Below are 21,100 nucleotides of genomic sequence, written 5' to 3' on the forward strand. Positions count from 1 at the left end.
TTTGGACCCAAATTCACCCATGAGGGTCACTCTAGACCTCAGTATCCTCACCAAGAAGAGTTTCGGATCAGCTTGATTGTGCTGTAGAGATTCACGTGAAGCCACATAAGATTTGCTCTTATTCAACACATTCCAGAGAAGTAAATATGAATGCAAAAGATAATAGCCCTGAGAGCCACAATCAAGCTTGTCGAAGCTGAATGTTGGAAGATTCAGAGCAGATGAAAGAAAGTCCTTCTTCACGCAGCACAGAGTTAAACTGTGGAACTTCCTGCCTCAGGAGGCAGCAATTGGTACCGGCTTTTGTTGTTTAGTCGTGTCCCAACTCTTGGTGACCCCTTGGACCAGAGCACACCAGGCCCTCCTGTCTTCCACTGCCTCCCACAGTTTGGCCAAACTCATGCTGGTAGCTTCGAGAACACTGTCCAACCATCTTGTCCTCTGTCGTCCCCTTCTCCCTGATCTTTCCCAACATCAGGGAATCTTCTCTTCTCATGAGGTGGCCAAAGTATTGGATCCTCAGCTTCAGGATCTGTCCTTCCAGTGAGCACTCAGGGCTGATTTCCTTCAGAATGGATCAGTTTGATCTTCTTGCAGTCCATGGGACTCTCAAGAGTCTCCTCCAGCACCATAATTCAAAAGCATCCATTCTTGGGCGATCAGTCTTCTTTATGGTCCAGCTCTCACTTCCATACATCACTGCTGGGAAAACCATAGCTTTAACTATACGGACCTGTGTCGGCAAGGTGATGTCTCTGCTTTTTAAGATGCTTTTTAAGATGGAGTTTTCCAAGAAAACTCCATGGACAAAGACAACAGGAACCGGCTTAGATGGCTTTAAAAGAGAATTGCATACATTTACAAAGGAGAGAGCTATCGATGGCTCCCAGCCACAGTGGCTCAGCTCTGGCTCCACAGCTGGAGTCAACTGAATATCAGTTGCTGGAAACCGCAGCAGGGGAGAGGGCTCTTGGGTTCGAATCCTTCTTGCTGGTTTCTCAAAGGCAACTGTTTGAGCCACTGTGAGAACAGGATGCTGGCCTCATAGGCGCCGTCTCCATGGGGCCTGAGGGGGCCCGAGCCCCCTCAAAAATTCGTTTGGGGGGCTCCGCCCCCCCAATAATTTAAGAAAATTATTACCGTATTTTTCCGGCATTCTGCCTCAGGGTCTTACTGCCCACCCTGCTCTGTTTCCTTGCTGTGTTTGCTCAAACGGAACAAAGAGCAGGGAAAGCCCCTCCCCTCCAGGCAGAGGGAAAGCAGAGTGTGTCTCTGTGCTCCGTGCAGGAGGGAGAGAGAGAGAGCGAGAGAGAGCGCGCGAGCTGGCTGACTTGGGTGGGTAGGTGAGGGAAAACTTTTGCCTTCCTTTCCTCTCTCCTCCTGTTATACCCCTCTCCTGCATTCTTAGCCAGCTGCTTCTCTGCACACCCCTCTCCTGCTCCGTGTCCCTTCTGTGTTTTTCCTTCCCTCCCCACTTAAAATGTGGTTAAAAAGCATGGATCCACATGGATCCTCAGGATCTTTGCATTGGGTCAGCCCAAATTCACCATCAGAGCACATAGCATGTCCATGGCTACAGCCTGCCCCCCCCAAATCACGCACCCACTGTTGCCTGGGGCTGCAATGGTGCAAAAACGTGGTTACAAAACATGGATCCACATGGATCCTCAGGATCTTTGCATTGGGTCAGCCCAAATTCACCATCAGAGCACATAGCATGTCCATGGCTACAGCCTGCCCCCCCAAAATCACGCACCCACTGTTGCCTGGGGCTGCAATGGTGCAAAAACGTGGTTACAAAACATGGATCCACATGGATCCTCAGGATTTTTGCATTGGGTCACCCCAAATTCACCATCAGATCACATGTCTGTGGCCACAGCATGAAGCACAAAAATGATACATCCACTGTTTCATTCAGAATGTTTTTTTCCCTTGTTTTCCTCCTCTAAAAACGATGTGCGTGTTATGGTCAGGTGCGTGTTATAGAGCGAAAAATACGGTAGTTATATTATGCTTTGTAAAATCACAAAATTATGTTGGTATTTTTTATTTTCCTTGTTTGATGATAGTTACCTTTTAAAATACATTCAGTAATGAGTTAAAACAAATAATTATTACGGTAGTAAAAGAGGCGGCGCGAGTAGTTTTGCTCGGTGCGTGCGACTGGCCCAGCCCCTCTTTCCTTTTCCTCTCTTCTGCTCTCCCGCCGGGCGCCTGAGGGAGAGTTACTTAGCGGTTCTGAGGAGCCGCTGTTGTTTCGGCAGGGGAAAAACCGCCGCCCGCGAACCGCCGAGCTCCCTCTCTCTTTCCAGCCTCTCTCTCTCTCTCTCTCTCTCTCTCTCTCTCTCTCTCTCGCTATGGCCAAGGAGGAGGAGAAGCCCTTCAGCCAGTCTATGGCCGAGTGGCGGAGGTTCATCTACAACCCCAACAGCGGCGAGTTCCTGGGGCGAACGGCCAAGAGCTGGGGTGAGGAGGGCGAGCGAGCGCGCGCGCGCGGGGAAGGGAGGGGAGGGGGCGGCCGGCACGAGGGGCGGTGGGAGGCGAGGCGCGGCGGGCACTTGCCTTGCCCACCACGCATCTCTCTCCTTCTCGGTCTCTCTCCCTCCCTCAGCTGGCGAGGGGGCCACGAGGTGGGCGGCAGCAGCAGCAACGGGCCGGGAGCGGATCTTATAAAACTTCCCGGGGCAGGACCCCAGTATGGGCCCCCCCAATATTTTTTATAAGTCGGCGCCCCTGGCTGGCCTAGATGGGACACGGGTCTGGTCCCAGGTCGCAAGGAGGTTAGGTTGGTCTCAACTAGGACCAGGGCCTTTTCATCACTGGCCCCGACTTGGTGGAACGCTCTGTCACAAGAGACCAGGGCCCTGCGGGATTTGACATCTTTCCGGAGGGCCTGCAAGACAGAGCTGTTCCACCTGGCCTTTGTTTTAGACTCAGTCTGACCCTTATTTTTCCTTATGGTCTTGATTTATTGGCTACTTTAAAATGAGGTTGCATTTTAATTTGCATTTTAACCTGTATTTTAAATTGGTTTCCCGCCGCCTATTATGCTTTTACTGTGATTTTATTGGGTGTTCGCCGCCCTGAGCCCGGCTCTGGCTGGGGAGGGCGGAGTATAAATAAAATCTATTATTATTATTATTATTATTATTATTATTATTATTATTATTATTATCATGCTCTTATCAGCTGAGCTGGTCAGCTGATTCCCAGCTCAGTTCCACTCTAACTGCGCCTCCGATATCTCCCAATCTATTTCCCGATATTTCCCAGTGAGGGGGGAAAGTATTTGATCCCCTGCTAAATTTGCCCGTTTACCCTCTGATGAAGAAATGACCAGCCAGTAATTTTAATGGTAGGTTTGTTGTAGCTGTGAGAGACTGAATAACAACAGGAAAACCCCCAGAAACCCAGAAGATCCCCCACGGGTTGCTGGCTCCCGCAAATATTGTGTAGTTTAATAGTAATCTCTAGAGCGCTTTTCATGCTTCCCTGCTGCTGCGATCCTTCTCAAAGCTCCCTTATTAACAGCTCTCCATCCTTTTACAGCATTTTACAGGGGAAATGTCTTTGGCATTTCAGACTGACATGGAGTTCCTTGGAGCCAAGACTGGTTGTGCGGCGCCACCTGCTGGACAAGTGTCACATGGCAGGTTTCATGCAGGCTCAATATTTGGGGGGGGGAATGGGGGCAGATGTCACTTTTCCAGATGTTGGATTCCAGCCCCGCCCCCAGCCAGCATGCCCAATGGTCAGGGATGGTGAGAGTTGCAGTCCAACAACAACTAGGGGATAACAGCCTCTCCAACAATCACGGAGGGCCAGACCAGTTGCAATAGCTCACTTGGAAGAGCGTGAGATTCTTTATCTCGAGGTTGTGGGTTCGAGACCCACGTTGGACAAAAGATTCCTGCATTGCAGGGGGTTGGACTAGATGACCCTCGTGGTCCCCTCCAATCCTATGAAATACATTTTTTGTTGAATGTGCAGTTTATCTCATATATGTACATTTTGTAGCAGGAAACCCCCCCCCCCATCATTCAGTTTGTACAAACTTCACACACACACACTACATGTTACGCTTCTGTTATAAATTCATAGAAAATCAACTGTACATCGGATTTGTACTGTTCCGCTTTTATTTTACTCCATGAAGGAAGGACTACAAAACGGGGAAGGTTTGATACAGGGCAGCCATAATCCCTTGAGCATACCATCACATACACAGGAGCCCTGCCCAGTTGCTACGCCAACCCTGATGGTCCTAGACAGAAGACCATCAAGATCACAAAGAACTTGCATATGGGAGTGGATTCAGCACAGACTGGAACAAAGGACAATAATCAGCTCTTCCCTCTGGGGGCAGGAAACTGCAAACTCCCCTCTGTCACCTGGAAAGTACTCATGGGGAGGGGGAAAGGGGGAACCAGCCAGGTGACAGGACACTCAGGTTACCACCACAACTCCTCCCTCAACCCCTCCCTTCTGTGATGTATGTATGATGTTTCTGGGGGTGGTCTTGATCTACAGGGTGGCAATTTCAAAAGTCTTTATAAGACCTTGCACACCATTTTTCTGGGTCCCTCCTCTCTCCTGCAAGTGAAGGGAGCACCCTGTTGCAACAGTTCAATAAAGGCCAAGCCTACAGGCTGCTGTTTTGCTCCAAGTTATCCTGGTTGGTGTCTTTGTTTTTGTCCAAGGGAGCCCTCGGATTTTTCCATTAACATTTGAACAGTGATGTAGCGTGGGGGGTGCTGGGGGGGGGGGCGGCCGCACCGGGCGCAACGTCTGGCGTGCTCTGGTCCACGGGGTCACGAAGAGTCAGACACGACTAAACGACTAAACAACAACAACAACAATGGAGAGAGATTGAACCATTTCACCCTCTGCAATTTTTCTAAGGACTGAGGGCTGTTGGAAGGGAGGAGGGGCAAAGAGATCTCCCCCTCCTCGTAACCTGAAAAACGCAACCTGAAGCGTCTGTAACCCGAGGTATGGTTGTAATTCCCCAAAGCAAAGCTTCTGGTTTCTTTCCAATGGTTATTTTAAACACCCTCCACAAAATCTTCCACACTTACCGTGGCAGGGAAATACTCCTTCATGTATCTCCAGACTGCCCAGTTCCGCAAGAAATGGCTTCTCCTCCCGCCTTTGGTTGGCATGTCCCAATCGTAGGCCCACCAGGCCGCGTACAGAGCGCTGATCAGCCAGAAGCGGGTGAAGAAGAGGCCGACGAAGATCGCGATGCAGCATTGCGCTACGAAAGGAAAGCACGTTGGTCAGGAGGAGGAAAGGGTGTGCTCAGAACGGGGCCCAGGAAGGAGGGCATTTACCCCAGGAAGATGAAGGTAGTTATATTCAGCAGGGATTTTCCATACATCCTAATAATGATAATAATAATAATAATTTATTTATACCCCTCCCATCTGGCTGGGTTTCCCCAGCCACTCCGGGTGGCTCCCAACAATATTAAAAACACAATCAAACATCAAACATTAAAAATTTCCCTAAACAGGGTTGCCTTCAGATGTCTTCTAAAAGTTAGATACAGTGGTACCTCAGGTTAAGTACTTAATTCATTCCGGAGGTCCGTACTTAACTTGAAACTGTTCTTAACCTGAAGCACCACTTTAGCTAATGGGGCCTCCTGCTGCCACTGCGCCGTCAGAGCACGATTTCTGTTCTTATCCTGAAGCAAAGTTCTTAACCTGAAGCACTATTTCTGGGTTAGCGGAGTCTGTAACCTGAAGTGTATTGTATGTAACCCGAAGCGTATGTAACCTGAGGTACCACTGTAGTTGCTTATTTCCTTGACATCTGATGGGAGGGCGTTCCACAGGCGGGCGCCACCACCGAGAAGGCCCTCTGCCTGGTTCCCTGCAGCTTTGCTTCTCGCAAAGAGGGAACCGCCAGGAGGCCCTCAGAGCTGGACCTCAGTGTCCGGGCTGAACAATGGGGGTGGAGACACGCCTTCAGGTATACTGGTCTGAGGCTGTTTAGGGCTTTTAAGGTCAGCACCAACACCAAAAACATGGGGAGTCAAAGTTGGAAACTCCTTGCAAGCAAAAGAACTAGCTTTGAACAGGGGAGTTTGGTTCTCAATCCCAGTTGGCAAATGCAGATGGTCATTGGCCAAGAAATAAAGTCATCTTTTTGTGGTAACTGGTTTGTTTCCCATCCTGATTTTTGAACAGGTATAGTATAGTCCTGGAACCTAGCTGCCCCAGGTGGTTGGGGAAAAATAATGGCATATTTCTGAACTTTTCAACAAGCGTATTGGCTTGATGTTGTTGTTGTAGCTGTTTTGGTTGTAACAGATAACTTGCAAGGTGCAATGCTTGTTGCAGATTTGTTCTATGGCTTGGAAGTAAATTCTTGTTATACTCTAATATTTCCTGCATTGCAGCCTCCCAAGCAAATCTGTTTGAATTTGTATGAAGGTAAGTAGAACTTAAAAAGCAGAGACATCACCTTGCCGACAAAGGTCTGTATAGTTAAAGCTATGGTTTTCCCAGTAGTGACGTATGGAAGTGAGAGCTGGACCATAAAGAAGGCTGATAGCCGAAGAATGGATGCTTTTGAATCATGGTGCTGGAGGAGACTCTTGAGAGTCCCATGGACTGCAAGAAGATCAAACCTCTCAATTCTGAAGGAAATCAGCCCTGAGTGCTCACTGGAAGGACAGATCGAGAAGCCGAGGCTCCAATACTCTGGCCACCTCATGAGAAGAGAAGACTCCCTGGAAAAGACCCTGATGTTGGAAAAGATGAAGGGGACGACAGAGGACGAGATGGTTGGACAGTGTTCTCGAAGCGACCAGAATGAGTTTGATTAAACTGTGGGAGGCAGTGGAAGACAGGAGTGCCTGGCGTGCTCTGGTCCATGGGGTCACGAAGAGTCGGACACGACTAAACGACTAAACAACAACAACAAAAGTAGAATTATCAAACTGTGATAAGATAAGATTGCTAATATGTGAAAAGGAAACATGAAAACCTATGCTGTTGCATGAATTTGTTCTGAGAACTTAATTGTACTGGAACAGCAGTTAAAATATATGATACCTGAACCACCAAAAAAGAAAGAAAGAAAGAAAGAAAGAAAGAAAGAAAGAAAGAAAGAAAGAAAAAGAAGAAGAAGAAGAAGAAGAAGAAGAAGAAGAGGAAGAAGAAGAAGAAGAAGAAGAAAAGAAGAAGAAAAGAAATAAAGTTGTCTGAGCTCCTGCAAACAATCTGCAACATCCTGGGGGAAGGAGCTTCGTCACCTTGCAAAACCTGTATGCATCCTTTCAAATCTCCTGATTCTGCTGTTGGAGATGATGTTGGTGCTGATGATTTGTTAAATTTGTACACTACCCTATAGCCCTAGATGTCTGGTTGGCTCGTAACATAAAAATTCATAGCTGTCAAGCGTTCCTTATTTGAAGGGACAGTCCCTTATTCCAGCGCCATGTCCCACTGCTGTCCCTTATTGATGGATGTCCCTTAAATGTCCCTTAAATGATGTCCCTTAAATTTCAAAGGAAGCAGCTCCTCTCCCTCCCTCCCTGCTGGCCAGGGAGGAGGGAGGCTCCAACTGTGTTGCTTGGCTGTGTTGCTCACTCAATAAGAAGTCTAAGAATGACTGGGGCATGGAGCTTGCATGCCTTGTGTGTGGCTAGTTAACGCAAGCTGAGGGGTTTTTTGAATGCTGGACGCCATTTTGTTGCATGTGCTGCTGCAAACTTTGCAGTGCAAAGCCAGGCCGGGGAGCCATCTTAAGTTGAGGCTGCATAGGCCTTGTGGTACATTTGATTCAGATTCTATTCAGTTTGAACCTCTGGTTACAAAGTTGGTTGGACAGTGTTCTCGAAGCTACCAGCATGAGTTTGACCAGACTGCAGGAGGACAGGAAGACTGGAGTGCCTGGAACAGGTGAGGCCGCAGGTCCCTTATTTTGGCTGCTGGTTCCTTATTTTCAAGGCTGCTGGTCCCTTATTTTCAAATCTGTAAGTTGACCGCTATGTAAAAATTACGATATACAACTAGTGGTCCTCCTGTCTACTCTCTCCCGGATCCTGCAATATATGAGGGAAAACTCCTGCAAAAGTGTGTACATTAGAAAAAACAGCACACAAAAGACATGCACCGAAACGCCGGCACATTTTCATGGAGTTTTTTCTTTAAAGAATGAAATCACAAACTGCTGCATAAATGTGGAAAACTCAATTTAAGACAGGAGAAATGGGTGACTGACGTTGACAAGGCTCAGCCATCCCTACTTAACGTTGGGGTGAGCATTACCTTTTGAATTTTAGTTGAGATTCCTGCATTGCACGGGGTTGGACTAGATGACCCCCGGATCCCTTCCAACTCTACAATTTTTGATTCTATGAATTTGCTGCCTGTTGTGTTCATGACACAGGAGCTGACCAGCTTCAGGACAATTCGTTTATTTTTATTTTTTTAAAGATTAGTCTGTTGCAAAATGCCGCCTTCTGTAAGCTGTCTCGTTTTATGACTGTTCGGAGCCCAAAGTACAAGTCGGGAAGAGATACCATGTCCTTGCCCTTGTCCCAGCTGACTGATGATTAATCGGGATCCATTGATTCTTGCCAGCCCTTCTGATGCTTGCGAGAATTGTTAGGCAAGACGGGGGGGTGAGATTTCCTCCGTGGGGCAAGAAGCAGCCGTGCCTTCCAGCTTGCAAAACTCGGCCCTAACTTGACCCGCTGTTTCCCAGATGTCTTGAGGGAAGAGCCCCCTCTAAGTACGTGAGGAGAGCTCTCCGCTGGGTCAGATCATCAAGTGAAGAAGACATGAGTGAAACCACTCTCCTGTTCTTGTTCTCCACCCCTTGGTCTCCTCCAGATTCCTTGAGCTGGCACCCAACAGATGTTTTGTACTACAGCTCCCTGGCTGGGGCTGATGGGAAGGTAAAGGTAAAGGTACCCCTGCCCGTACGGGCCAGTCTTGCCAGACTCTGGGGTTGGTGCGCCCATCTCACTCAAGAGGCCAGGGGCCAGCGCTGTCCGAAGACACTTCTGGGTCACGTGGCCAGCGTGACATCGCTGCTCTGGCCAGAGCCAGAGCCGCACACGGAAACGCCGTTTACCTTCCCGCTGGAAAGCGGTCCCTATTTATCTACTTGCACCCGGAGGTGCTTTCGAACTGCTAGGTTGGCAGGCGCTGGGACCGAACGACGGGAGCGCACCCCGCCGCAGGGATTCGAACCGCCGACCTTTCGATCGGCATTCCTAGGCGCTGAGGTTTTACCCACAGCGCCACCTGCGTCCCTCAAGGGGGGGCTGATGGGAACTTTGGCCCAAAACATCTGGAGGGCTTTTTCAGACTACTTAAATAATAATTAAAAAAATAATTTATTATTTATACCCCCACCCATCTGGCTGGGTTTCCCCAGCCACTCTGGGCGGCTTCCACAAATACCAAAAATACACTAAAATGTCACACATTAAAAACTTCCCTGAACAGGGCTGCTTTAAGATGTCTTCTGAATGTCAGGTAGTTGTTTATCTCTTTGACATCTGATGGGAGGGTGTTCCACAGGGTGGGCGCCACTACTAAGAAGGCCCCCTGCCTGATTCCCTGTAGCTTTGCTTCTCGCAATGAAGGAACCACCAGAAGGCCCTCGGAGCTGGACCTCAGCATCCGGCATAGGCGCCGACTCCATGGGGCCTGAGGGGGCCCGAGCCCCCTCAAAAATTCGTTTGTGGGGGCTCGGCCCCCCCAATAATTTAAGAAAATTATTAGTTATATTATGCTTTATAAAATCACAAAATTATGTTGGTATTTTTTATTTTCCTTGTTTGACAATAGTTACCTTTTAAAATACATTCAGTAATGAGTTAAAACAAAGCCACTCCCGATCTAGAGAGGGGGTGGGGTTGCGGGCTCTCGACCCATCAACAATCTTGCGGGGCTGGCGTCAGCCCCGCGAGAAGCAGGGATTCCCCCTAGCTCATTAATATTCACCGCCCATGGCAGCAGCCAATCAGCTGCCGCAAAGGGCGGGCCCTCACAGGTTCACTTAAGGTCGAGGCAGCCCGGGGCTCGCCCCTTTCGTTCCCCCAGCAGCAGCGGTTTGGAGGTCTTGGGCCCCCCCAATATTTTTTATAAGTCGGCCTCCCTGGCGTCCGGGCAGAACGATGGGGGTTGAGACGCTCCTTCAGGTATAACACTTCTTCAGGTATACTTAAAGAAATACTCTAGTGCAGGCTTCCTCAAACTCAGCCCTCCAGATGTTTTGAGACCACAATTCCCATCATCCCTGACTACTGGTCTTGCTAGCTAGGGATCATGGGAGTTGTAGGCCGAAAACATCTGGAGGGCCGAGTTTGAGGAAGCCAACTATACTGCAATGACCTCGCAAGCAGGATTTGAGCTTATGAGCAACAGAAGCAATCAGATTATAATATTGAGTTACAGATAGGTAGCCGTGTTGGTCTGCCATAGTCAAAACAAAAAGTATCTGAAGAAGTGTGCATGCACACGAAAGCTCATACCAAGAACTGACTTAGTTGGTCTTTAAGGTGCTACTGGAAGGAATTTTTTTTTGTTTATAATATTGAGGTTATGATTGGATAGAAAACAGGGTGCAGGAGAAGGGCAGAAACGACAATGTTACGGAAAACAGGGTGCAAAGGCGACAAAAATTAATCCGTGGCCTTTCTAAACCGCAGGAGATATTGTTTTTGTTTGCAATTATGGTGCGTATTTTGGTGTTTTTGTGTTGTAAACCACCCAGTGCTCCCTGGATGAAACTGAATAAATAAAAACAAAATGCTTCCTTTGTCCTTCCAACAAAAGGGACACGCATCATCCTTTTCCCATTTCATTTCATTTTGCAGCAACGCCGGTCCCTTTCGAGAACATGCTGTTTTGGAATCACTGTCCTCCTTCGAAAAGGACCACACAGGAGAGGTTGAGGGTAGCGGCCGCTGGTTTTCGTGCCAGCGAGGGACACCCCATGCTTGCCTCACGCAGCGAGGCCTCCTGCACTTCCCTCGTGTAACCACAGCAACGGCCAAGAGCGGCAGAGCCGAGCGGCTGCCACCGAGCCCATCTGCTAACGGGCAGAACGCCTGGCATCAGCCGTGCCGTAGAGAGAGAGAGAAAGAGAGAAAGAGAGAGGCTGAAGCCTCCAGACAAACAGATCAATTTTCCCAAAGCAGGCAGACAAAGAGGATGTCCCAAGGGAACGAGGCCACATTCAGACACACACACACACACACACACACACACACACCGCACTCACTTCCATTTAACACAGGGCTGGGGAACATTTTTGGAGGTCCACATTCCTTTCGGAACTACATCCCAAGAGCCATATGCCATTGGAGGGCGGAGCCTCAAATGTAATTTTATTATTGCAGTCGTAGCTTGGATCTCCATAATCCAGCGCATATTTGCAATTTGGTCTCTGGTTCCTCTGCCCCTTCGAAATCCAGCTTGCACTTCTGGGAGTTCTCGGTCCACATACTGCTTGAGCCTGCCTTGTAGAATTTTAAACATAACCTTGCTAGCGTGTGAGATGAGTGCAATTGTGTGGTAGTTGGAGCATTCTTTGGCAGTGATGTATGGAAGTGATAGCTGGACCATAAAGAAGGCTTATCGCCAGAGAATGGATGCTTTTGAATTATGGTGCTGGAGGAGACTCTTGAGAGTCCCATGGACTGCAAGAAGATCAAACCGATCCATTCTGAAGGAAATCAGCCCGGAGTGTTCACTGGAAGGACAGATCCTGAAGCTGAGGCTCCAATACTTTGGCCACCTCATGAGAAGAGAAGACTTGCTGGAAAAGACCCTGATGCTGGGAAAGATGGAGGGCACAAGGAGAAGGGGACAACAGAGGACGAGATGGTGGGACAGTGTTCTTGAAGCTACCAGCATGAGTTTGCCCAAACTGCGGGAGGCAGTGGAAGACAGGAGTGCCTGGCGTGCTCTGGTCCAGGGGGTCACGTAAAGTCGGACACGACTAAACGACTAAACAGTGGCAGCGGGAGGCCCCATTAGCTAAAGTGGTGCTTCAGGTTAAAAACAGTTTCAGGTTAAGAATGGACCTCCGGAATGAATTAAGTACTTAGCCTGAGGTACCACTGTACTGTGTCGCAAAATGATACATGTCTAAAAAAGTGTGTCACTGACATGAGAAGTTTGGAAATCTCTGCCCTAGTTAGAGAAGAAAACCACCGTTGCTTAGGGTGTCTTAGTGCACTGCAAAGCCCGGTGCTAATCCTGCCAGGAGCAAAGGCGGGGTGTAAACAAATATATATTAAGAAGAGTGCTACCCAAGACACGCACCACTCTGATCTTCCTGAGGCATCTGTAAATACAGATTAGCACCTAGAAATGCGATACAAATATGTGCCCTGCCTACTAATTCTCTTCACGTTGGGGGATTTCTCAAGGAGTCAGACCAGTAAGAAACCTACAGATCTTGCTGTTTGCGTACGGTGGCACAGAAAGGCTGCCAGGCAAACCATTGCCGCCGAGTCAGGAATACGAACCTCTCCATCTCCTATAGGTGAAAAGAAGTTCATTTAGAGAACTACATGAGACTCTTTCCAGCAAGATCACTGTCCTGTTCCCACCTGCTGTTGTGATCTAGTCAAGCAAAACGGCTATGGCTGCAGTCCTAACCCCACTTCCCTAGGCAAAACCCACTGAATTCAAGTAGGACTGACTTCTGAGTAGATGTGGTTAGGAACGAGCCGGCAGTGTCTCAGAAATATTTAGTAGTCGAAATAAATCAAAACAATTCTTTAAGAAGATAGTTAAAAAGACTCTTCTTAAAAACCTAAGAACTCCCTTAAAAGAATCAAGTCTTCAAAAAGTTGTATGATCTAAGAAAGTCTTTAAAAGAAGACTTTCCAAAAGAATTTTAAAATTACCGCATTTTTCGCCCTATAGGACGCACTTTTCCCCCTCCAAAAATGAAGGGGGAAAGTGTGTGCGTCCTATGGGGCGAATGCAGGCTTTCACTGAAGCCTGGAGAGCGAGAGGGGTGGGTGTGCACCGACCCCTCTCGCTCTCCAGGCTTCAGGAAGCTATCTGCAAGCCTTGGGAGCCCGCGGGAGTTCCCGCCGGGCTCCCAAGGCTTGCGGACAGCAGCCTGCAGCCTGAAACCCGGGGAGCGCAGCGGAGCGCACCCCAGGCTTCGGGCAGATGTCCGCAAACCTTGGGAGCCCGCCAAAGTTCCCGCTGGGCTCGGAAGGCTTGGGGGCAGCAGCCTGTTCTGGGGGCTGGGGGAGAAAAATAAATCCCCCCCCTTTATTTCCCCCCAAAAAAACTAGGTGCACCCTATGGGCCGGTGCGCCCTATAGGGCGAAAAATACGGTATAATGTAGCACCAACTGAGTACAGTAGTTTTACATATAACCTTTCATGTACATGCAGATACCTTCAGATGAGGGTATCTGATGAGAAACAAAACTATAAAGTAGAATGAGTACAGTTGCATGTGGGTTAAAATAACAAAGTCCAAGTAATGACTGTCTGTGTTATCTACATAAATTAAAAAATTGTCCAGTAGCACCTTAGAGACCAACTAAGTTTGTTCTTGGTATAAGCTTTCGTATGCTTGCAAACTTCTTCAAATACCTCAGATAAGTGTCTAAAAAGTGTGCATGCACACGAAAGCTTATACATAAAACTACTCAGTTGGTCTCTAAGATGCTACATTATAATTTTTAAATTCTTTTGGAAAGTTTTCTTTTAAAGACTTTCTTAGATCATATAACTTTTTTGAAGACTTGGTTCTTTTAAGGGAGTTTTTAAGAAGAGTCTTTTTAACTATCTTCTTAAAGAATTGTTTTAATTTATTTTGACTACAGCAGACCAACATAGCTACCTGCTTGAATCAAATATTTAGTTTTGTTTTACCTAGACCCAGGTAACTGAAGACCCACTGGAGGACGGAAGCCGTCTGGAGCCTCCTTTCTAAAGGGATGGAGCGGGGAGCAAATTCGACCTTCATTGCGGCGCGTGGCTTCAAACTGGATGGCAAAGGAATTTCCACGGACAAGCGAAGGAAATGGGAAAGAGCAAAGTCTCTGCTGATGCAGAATTAAAAGAGTGGTTTGCAGGGAGCAATTAACGTGGGAGTGGATTAGGCCTATCCCATGGAATGGATCAAGTGTTCCTGTGGGCATTAGGAAACTTTGATTTAAGAAAGGTAGCCAAGCCACCGAGCCAATGAGCAGAGAGAGTCCTGTAGAGGCCTGTCTAGTCCAGCATGTGCTCTAAACCACTGAGCCTCTTGAGCAGGGGTCAGCAGACTTTTTCAGCAGAGGGCCGGTCTACTGTCCCTCAGAGCTTGTGGTGGACCGGACTAAATTTTTTGGGTGGGGAAATGAACAAATTCCTTTTCCCAGTATGGAAGTGAGAGCTGGACCATAAAGAAGGCTGATCGCTGAAAAATTGATGCTTTTGAATTATGGTGCTGGAGGAGACTCTTGAGAGTCCCATAGACTGCAAGAAGATCAAACCCCTCCATTCTGAAGGAAATCAGCCCGGAGTGCTCACTGGAAGGACAGATCCTGAAGCTGAGGCTCCACTACTTTGGCCACCTCATGAGAAGAGAAGACTCCCTGGAAAAGACCCTGATGTTGGGAAAGATGGAGGGCACAAGGAGAAGGGGACGACAGAGGACGAGATGGTGGGACAGTGTTCTTGAAGCTACCAGCATGAGTTTGACCAAACTGCGGTAGGCAGTGGAAGACAGGAGGGCCTGGCGTGCTCTGGTCCAGGTGTCACGAAGTGTCGGACACGACTAAACGACTAAACAACAACAACAACCTTGGATCTCAAACTCCTTGGCTCCTGAACAAATCAGCTCCCAAACGATGGAAACCTAGAAGTGAGTGTCCCAGTTCTCAAACGTTCTTTCGGAAGCCAAATGTCTGACAGGGCTTCCGCGGCTTCCAATTGGCTGCAGGAGCTTCCTGCAGCCAATCAGAAGCCACGTTTTGGTTTCCGAAAGTTTTGGAAATTGAACGGATTTCCAGAATGGATTCCGTTCAGCTTCCAAGGTAAGACTGTATTATTATTTTACTTGTGTAGAATAGGCTAGACTGCAGAGACATTTGTCAAACCCTCTATCTACCCAGACAAGCAAGAAACATTTCCAGATTTCGAGGACATGGTCCAGACAGGTGAAATTCATGGAGGAGAGAGCTAGCAATGGTGGCCAGCCACGATGGTTAGAGATGGCGCCTGAGGGACGCGGGTGGCGCTGTGGTCTAAACCACTGAGCCTCTTGGGCTTGCCGATTGGAAGGTCGACGGTTCGAATCCCCGCGACAGGGTGAGCTCCCGTTGCTCTGTCCCAGCTCCTGCCAACCTAGCAGTTTGAAAGCACGCAAGTGCAAGTAGATAAATAGGTACCACTGCGGCGGGAAGGTTAACAACGTTTCTGTGCTCTCTGGTTTCCGTCATGGTGTTCAATTGCGTCAGAAACGGTTTAGTCCTGCTGGCCATATGACCCGGAAAGCCGGCTGTGGACAAATGCTGGCTCCCTTGGCCTGAAAGCAAGTTGAATGCCGCAACCACATAGTCGCCTTTGACTGGACTTAAACCATCCTGGGGTCCTTTACCTTTTACCTAGATGGCACCTGTCAAATATTCAAGGGGAGGGGAGTTCCAAAGGGCAGGCCACCACACTAAAACCTGATTCCTACATTGTGTGGAACGGACCTCCTGATAGGTTGGCATCCGCAGGAGGTCCTCACCTGCAGAGCGCTTGGTTTGGGCATATAAGGGGTGAGACAATCTTCCAAGCATCCTGACCCCATGCTGTTTGGGGCAGGTAAAGGTGCAGCTGGGCTGAATGGGGTTTGCAAGACCCAATGGTCAGCCGATCACACAGGCAAAAAATGTGTTGCCCGGTGTCATTGTGACATCCAGGGATGGACAGGGGGTGGGACGACAACAAAAACAACAACAACACATTTTATTTATACCCTGCCCTCCCAAGCCAGAGCCGGGCTCAGGGCAGCTAACACCAATAAAATTTCAGTAAAAAATAATAAGAAAAAAACAATTTAAAATACAGGTTAAAATGCAATTTAAAATGCAGCCTCATTTTAAAAGTCAAAAACCATAAGGGGAGGGAAACATTATCGTCAGACCGAGTCCAAACCAAAGGCCAGGTGGAACAGCTCTGTCTTGCAGGCCCTGCGGAAAAATGTCAAGTCCCGCAGGGCCCTGGTCTCTTGTGACAGAGCGTTCCACCACGTCGGGGCTAGTACTGAAAAGGCCCTGGCCCTAGTTGAGACCAACCTAACCACCTTGGGACTTGGGACCTCCAAAATGTTGTCATTTGTGGACCTTAAGGTCCTCCGTGGGGCATACCAGGAGAGGCAGTCCTGTAGGTACGTGGGTCCTAGACTGCATAGGGTCTAGTTTTGATTAAAAATCAAAACCAGCACCTTAAACCTGACCCTGTACTCCACCAGGAGCCAGTGATCCCGCGGCAAGGACCCCGTAAGGAGTCTCACCGCAGCATTCTGCACCTGCTGGAGTTTCTGGGTCAGTTTCAAGGGCAGCCCAGCATAGAGCAAGTTACAATAATCAAGCCTGGAGGTGACCGTCGCGTGGATCATTGTGGCCAGATCAGGGCCTGCAAAGGGAAGAGAAGGAATGATCTGGTCCACAGCTGGTTCCGCATCCCTAGACATGAACTGTATCACTTTCTTGGGTGGAATATTGCATGGGAGGGGTATTGCCATCATTGGGACCTGCTTCCTAGCAGACCCATATATGGGATCACATCGCTGGGCTAGATCCACCTGACCCCATCCATTGTTTGGTTTGTTTTCTCCCCTGCTGCCTCATTCCGTTTCCTCCAGAAAACACTCCGTACTCCTACGAGATTCCTAAGCCACTACTTTCCTCTCCCTAACTTGTCGCCTTGGAAACTGCAAACATCTCCTCTCCCCACCACTCAGTATTGGCCAGCGTGAAACATTGCTCTGTTGCACCACAACGAATGATCTTCCTCTACAATGAGGCACCAGATTCTTAACTTCCAACTGTCTGAGCTCACAGTCAAAAAGTGGTCTGCTGGCCACATAGGACTCTCATTTTTCAGGTGGGGCGGAGTTCACCTTTATCAGGTGCACAGTGTGTAGGATTTATTCAATCAATCTTTATTACAGAGACCCAACAAATCATTACAAAGCAATGCACAATTCAGACAGCCTACCTCCAGGTTAAACAAGCATGTTGTTCAGAATATAGGGATCACTGGTTCTTGCAACCACCGATAAAAACTTTGCCACTGCTAATGTTCTAGCATTTGTCCAGTCTTCCAATAGGAACCTGACATAGTGAGCCTCTGATTTTCCCGGGAAAGGTACCAGCAAGGGTAATATCAGTTCAGCCCTGGCTTGCTCATATTTCGCACAGTGCAACAAAATATGTTTTATAGAATCGATACCTTGAGCATGCGAGCAAAGTCTGTCCTGGTAGGGAACTCCTCTCAACCTGCCATCCAACACTGCAGAAGGAAAGGCGTTTAGTCTGGCTTTGGTGAAAAGCCTTCGATAATTTGGTACTGTCAGGTTTTTAATGTAAGGTGTTAACTTAAAGACATGCCCATATTGTACTGTACTCCTACTGCCAGCGGACTACAGACTGCATGTGTCTCAGTGGTCCGAATGGACCGGCATCCCCCGAGTAAGGGCAGGTTTCGTTTGCTTAAATCCTACACGTGATACTACACGATCTTATCACTTCTCAGCCTTTTGGCTAAGATCAAGTGTAGTATCAAGTGTAGGATTTAAGAAAACGAAACCTGCCCTCACTAGGGGGATGCTGGTCCATTCGGACCACAAGACACAGCCCTATGAACCTCAGTCTGCTTCTACCTTCTTACTTAGTTTTAACCTGCACAGGAGATGCCCTCCTCCATCTCTCCATCCTCCTCCATCATCTCCTCCTCCATCTCTGTCATAATGCCATGGTAGAGAAAAACATCAGAGAGGGTGGCTCAATCAGACTGTCTCGCCAGAGTGGTGCATGCTCTGGTTATCTCTCGCTTGGACTACTGCCATGCGCTCTACGTGGGGCTACCTTTGAAGGTGACCTGGAAACTGCAACTAATCCAGAATGTCGCAGCTAGACTGGTGACTGGGAGTGGCTGCCGAGACTAACACCAGTACCGAAAGACCTACATTGGCTCCCAGTACGTTTCCGAGCACAATTCAAAGTGTTGGTGCTGACCTTTAAAGCCCTAAACAGCCTTGGACCAGTAGACCTGAAGGAGCGTCTCCATCCCCATCATTCTGCCCAGACACGGAGGTCCATCTCCGCGGCCCTTCTGGCGGTTCCTTCCCTGTGAGAAGTGAGGCTACAGGGAACGAGGCAGAGGGCTTTCTTGGTAGTGGCGCGCTCCCTGTGGAACACCCTCCCATCAGATGTCAAGGAAATAAACAACTACCTGACTTTTTGAAGACACCTGAAGGCAGCCCTGTTTAGGGAAGTTTTTAATGACTGATGTTTTAATGTGTTTTTAATCTCCTGTTGGAAGCCGCCCAGAGTGGCTGGGAAAATCCAGCCAGATGGGTGAGGTATAAACAAAAACCGCAACAACAACTCATTTCGTTCAGTATCCTGTAGTTTAGCACACCCGTTTAATGCACTGCAGCAAGGTTTAAGGGAGGGTGGAGGCCCTTAAGATGGAGGTTTAGCAAACCGTGGCGTGAAGCACCGTCACCTTCCTTTAAAAGGGGTGGGGACTTTGGGTGTGAGTGGGAGGGGCCTGAAGCAAAAAGGTGCGGGGTGAGCTGCGGGGGGGGGGGATAACCGAGGGGGTGGGCAAGGTGTAAAGGAGAGGGAGTTTTGTATGTGACAACAGCAGCCAGAATATTATATGCACAGAAAAGGAAAGAAGAGCAGGTTGCAACGAAGGAGGAGTGTGGCTTTTGAAAGCAATGGGCTACGCAGAAATGGCAAAGCTGACAGCGAAACTAAGAGATCAAAATGGGGAACTTTTAAATAGAAGGATGGAGACCTTTCGCGGACTAATTTTAAAAAACACACCACTATAGTCAAATGAAATTGCGGGCAGGATTCGAGATGAAAGTGGTGGAAGAAAAACGATAGAACAACGGTAACAGAGAAACCTTTTTGTAAGAGATATATTATAATGGAGTGAGGAAGGTTTGAGTAAAAACACTGCGGGGACGGGAAGTCCATTTATCAAACAATGTAATGATATGAAGATCCTTGTGAAAATGTTTGGGAAAAAAAATAAAAAATTGTACTGGGAAAAGGGGTAGCGGTGGGGAAGGACAAAGGGGTAGCTGGGGTTGGAGACCGGAACAAGCAGGTGTGACGGCCCCTAGTTCACAGCTTTCCAAACTGATTGTCACAACATGTTAGTGTGTCAGTGTGTCATAGAAACGCTCCTCACAGGGCTAGATAGGGGTCTGGTCATGTTCTTCTGATGCCTGATCATCGTCTTCCAAAGCAACTACAATGCAAATCTTAAAAAATCTACCATAAACACTGACAACTGAGAAACTCTGGCCTGCGAGCGCTACAACTGGAGAACAGCCTTTACCAAAGGTGTCATGAGCTTTGAAGACACTCGAACTCAGGACGCAAGGGAGAAACGCGCTAAGAGGGAGGCACATTTGGCAAACCCTCACCGTGATCAACTCCTGCCCGGAAACAAATGTCCCCACTGTGGAAGGACGTGTGGGTCCAGAATTGGCCTCCACAGTCACTTGTGGACTCACTTTTAAACCTGTGTTTATGGAAGACAATCTTACTTGACTACGAGTGATCACCAAAGAAGAACTTTAACCTCCGCTTTGCTATTACAGTGGTACCTGAGGTTACATAAGCTTCAGGTTATAAACGCTTCAGGTTACAGACTCCGCTAACCCAGAAATAGTACCTCGGGTTAAGAACTTTGCTTCAGGATGAGAACAGAAATTGCACAGTGGCAGGGCAGCGGGCGGCCCCATTAGCTAAAGTGGTGCTTCAGGTTAAGAACAGTTTCAGGTTAAGAATGGACCTCTGGAACGAATTAAGTACTTAACCTGAGTTACCACTGTACTGTGTCGCAAAATGATACATGTCTAAAAAAGTGTGTCACTGACATGAGAAGTTTGTAAATCTCTGCCCTAGTTAGAGAAGAAAACTACCTTTGCTTAGGGTGTCTTAGTGCACTGCAAAGCCCGGTGCTAATCCTGCCAGGAGCAAAGGCGGGGTGTAAACAAATATATATTAAGAAGAGTGCTACCCCAGACACACACCACTCTGATCTTCCTGAGGCATCTGTAAATACAGATTAGCACCTAGATATGCAATACAAATATGTGCCCTGCCTACTAATTCACTTCGCATTGGGGGATTTCTCAAGGAGTCAGACCAGTAAGAAACCTACAGATCTTGCTGTTTGCGTACGGTGGCACAGAAAGGCTGCCAGGCAAACCATTGCCGCCGAGTCAGGAATACAAACCTCTCCATCTCCTATAGGTGAAAAGAAGTTCATTTAGAGAACTACATGAGACTCTTTCCAGCAAGATCACTGTCCTGTTCCCACCTGCTGTTGTGATCTAGTCAAGCAAAAGGGCTACGGCTGCAGTCCTAACCCCACTTCCCTAGGCAAAACCCACTGAATTCAAGTAGGACTGACTTCTGAGTAGATGTGGTTAGGATCGAGCCGGCAGTGTCTCAGAAATATTTAGTAGTCGAAATAAATTAAAACAATTCTTTAAGAAGATAGTTAAAAAGACTCTTCTTAAAAACTCCCTTAAAAGAATCAAGTCTTCCAAAAAGTTGTATGATCTAAGAAAGTCTGTAAAAGAATCCTTCCAAAAGAATTTAAAAATTATAATGTAGCACCAACTGAGTACAGTAGTTTTAGGTATAAGCTTTCGTGTACATGCAGATACCTTCAGATGTGGGTATCTGATGAGAAACAAAACTATAAACTAGAATGAATACAGTTGCATGTGGGTTAGAATAACAAAGTCCAAGTAAAGAATGTCTGTGTTATCTACATAAATTAAAAAATTGTCCAGTAGCACCTTAGAGACCAACTAAGTTTGTTCTGGGTATAAGTTTCCGTGTGCTTGCACACTTCTT

At 47.9% G+C, this 21,100-nt stretch overlaps 1 protein-coding gene and 1 long non-coding RNA gene across 3 annotated transcripts in view; both read right to left on the minus strand.

The window, feature by feature from the left end:
• Positions 1-21,100, minus strand: part of LOC310843878 — a 165,437-nt gene that overhangs the window by 107,328 nt on the left and 37,009 nt on the right. The window lies entirely within an intron of this gene.
• Positions 1-21,100, minus strand: part of MOGAT2 (monoacylglycerol O-acyltransferase 2) — a 42,297-nt gene that overhangs the window by 20,796 nt on the left and 401 nt on the right. Inside the window, exons 1-2 of one of the 2 annotated variants that reach the window (XM_083737210.1) lie at positions 13,884-14,029; positions 5,082-5,260 (exon numbers count right to left, since the gene is read on the minus strand). In XM_083737210.1, coding sequence (XP_083593336.1) covers positions 5,082-5,260; positions 13,884-13,977 — 273 coding nt within the window. In that variant the 5' untranslated portion in view covers positions 13,978-14,029. Of the gene's footprint in view, positions 1-5,081; positions 5,261-13,883; positions 14,030-21,100 lie in introns of those variants that run through there. The other variant, XM_083737211.1, reaches the window with a different exon arrangement.

The sequence above is a fragment of the Podarcis gaigeae genome (assembly GCF_964106915.1).
Source record: "Podarcis gaigeae genome assembly, chromosome: 4".
NCBI classification, from domain to species: Eukaryota; Metazoa; Chordata; class Lepidosauria; order Squamata; family Lacertidae; genus Podarcis; species Podarcis gaigeae.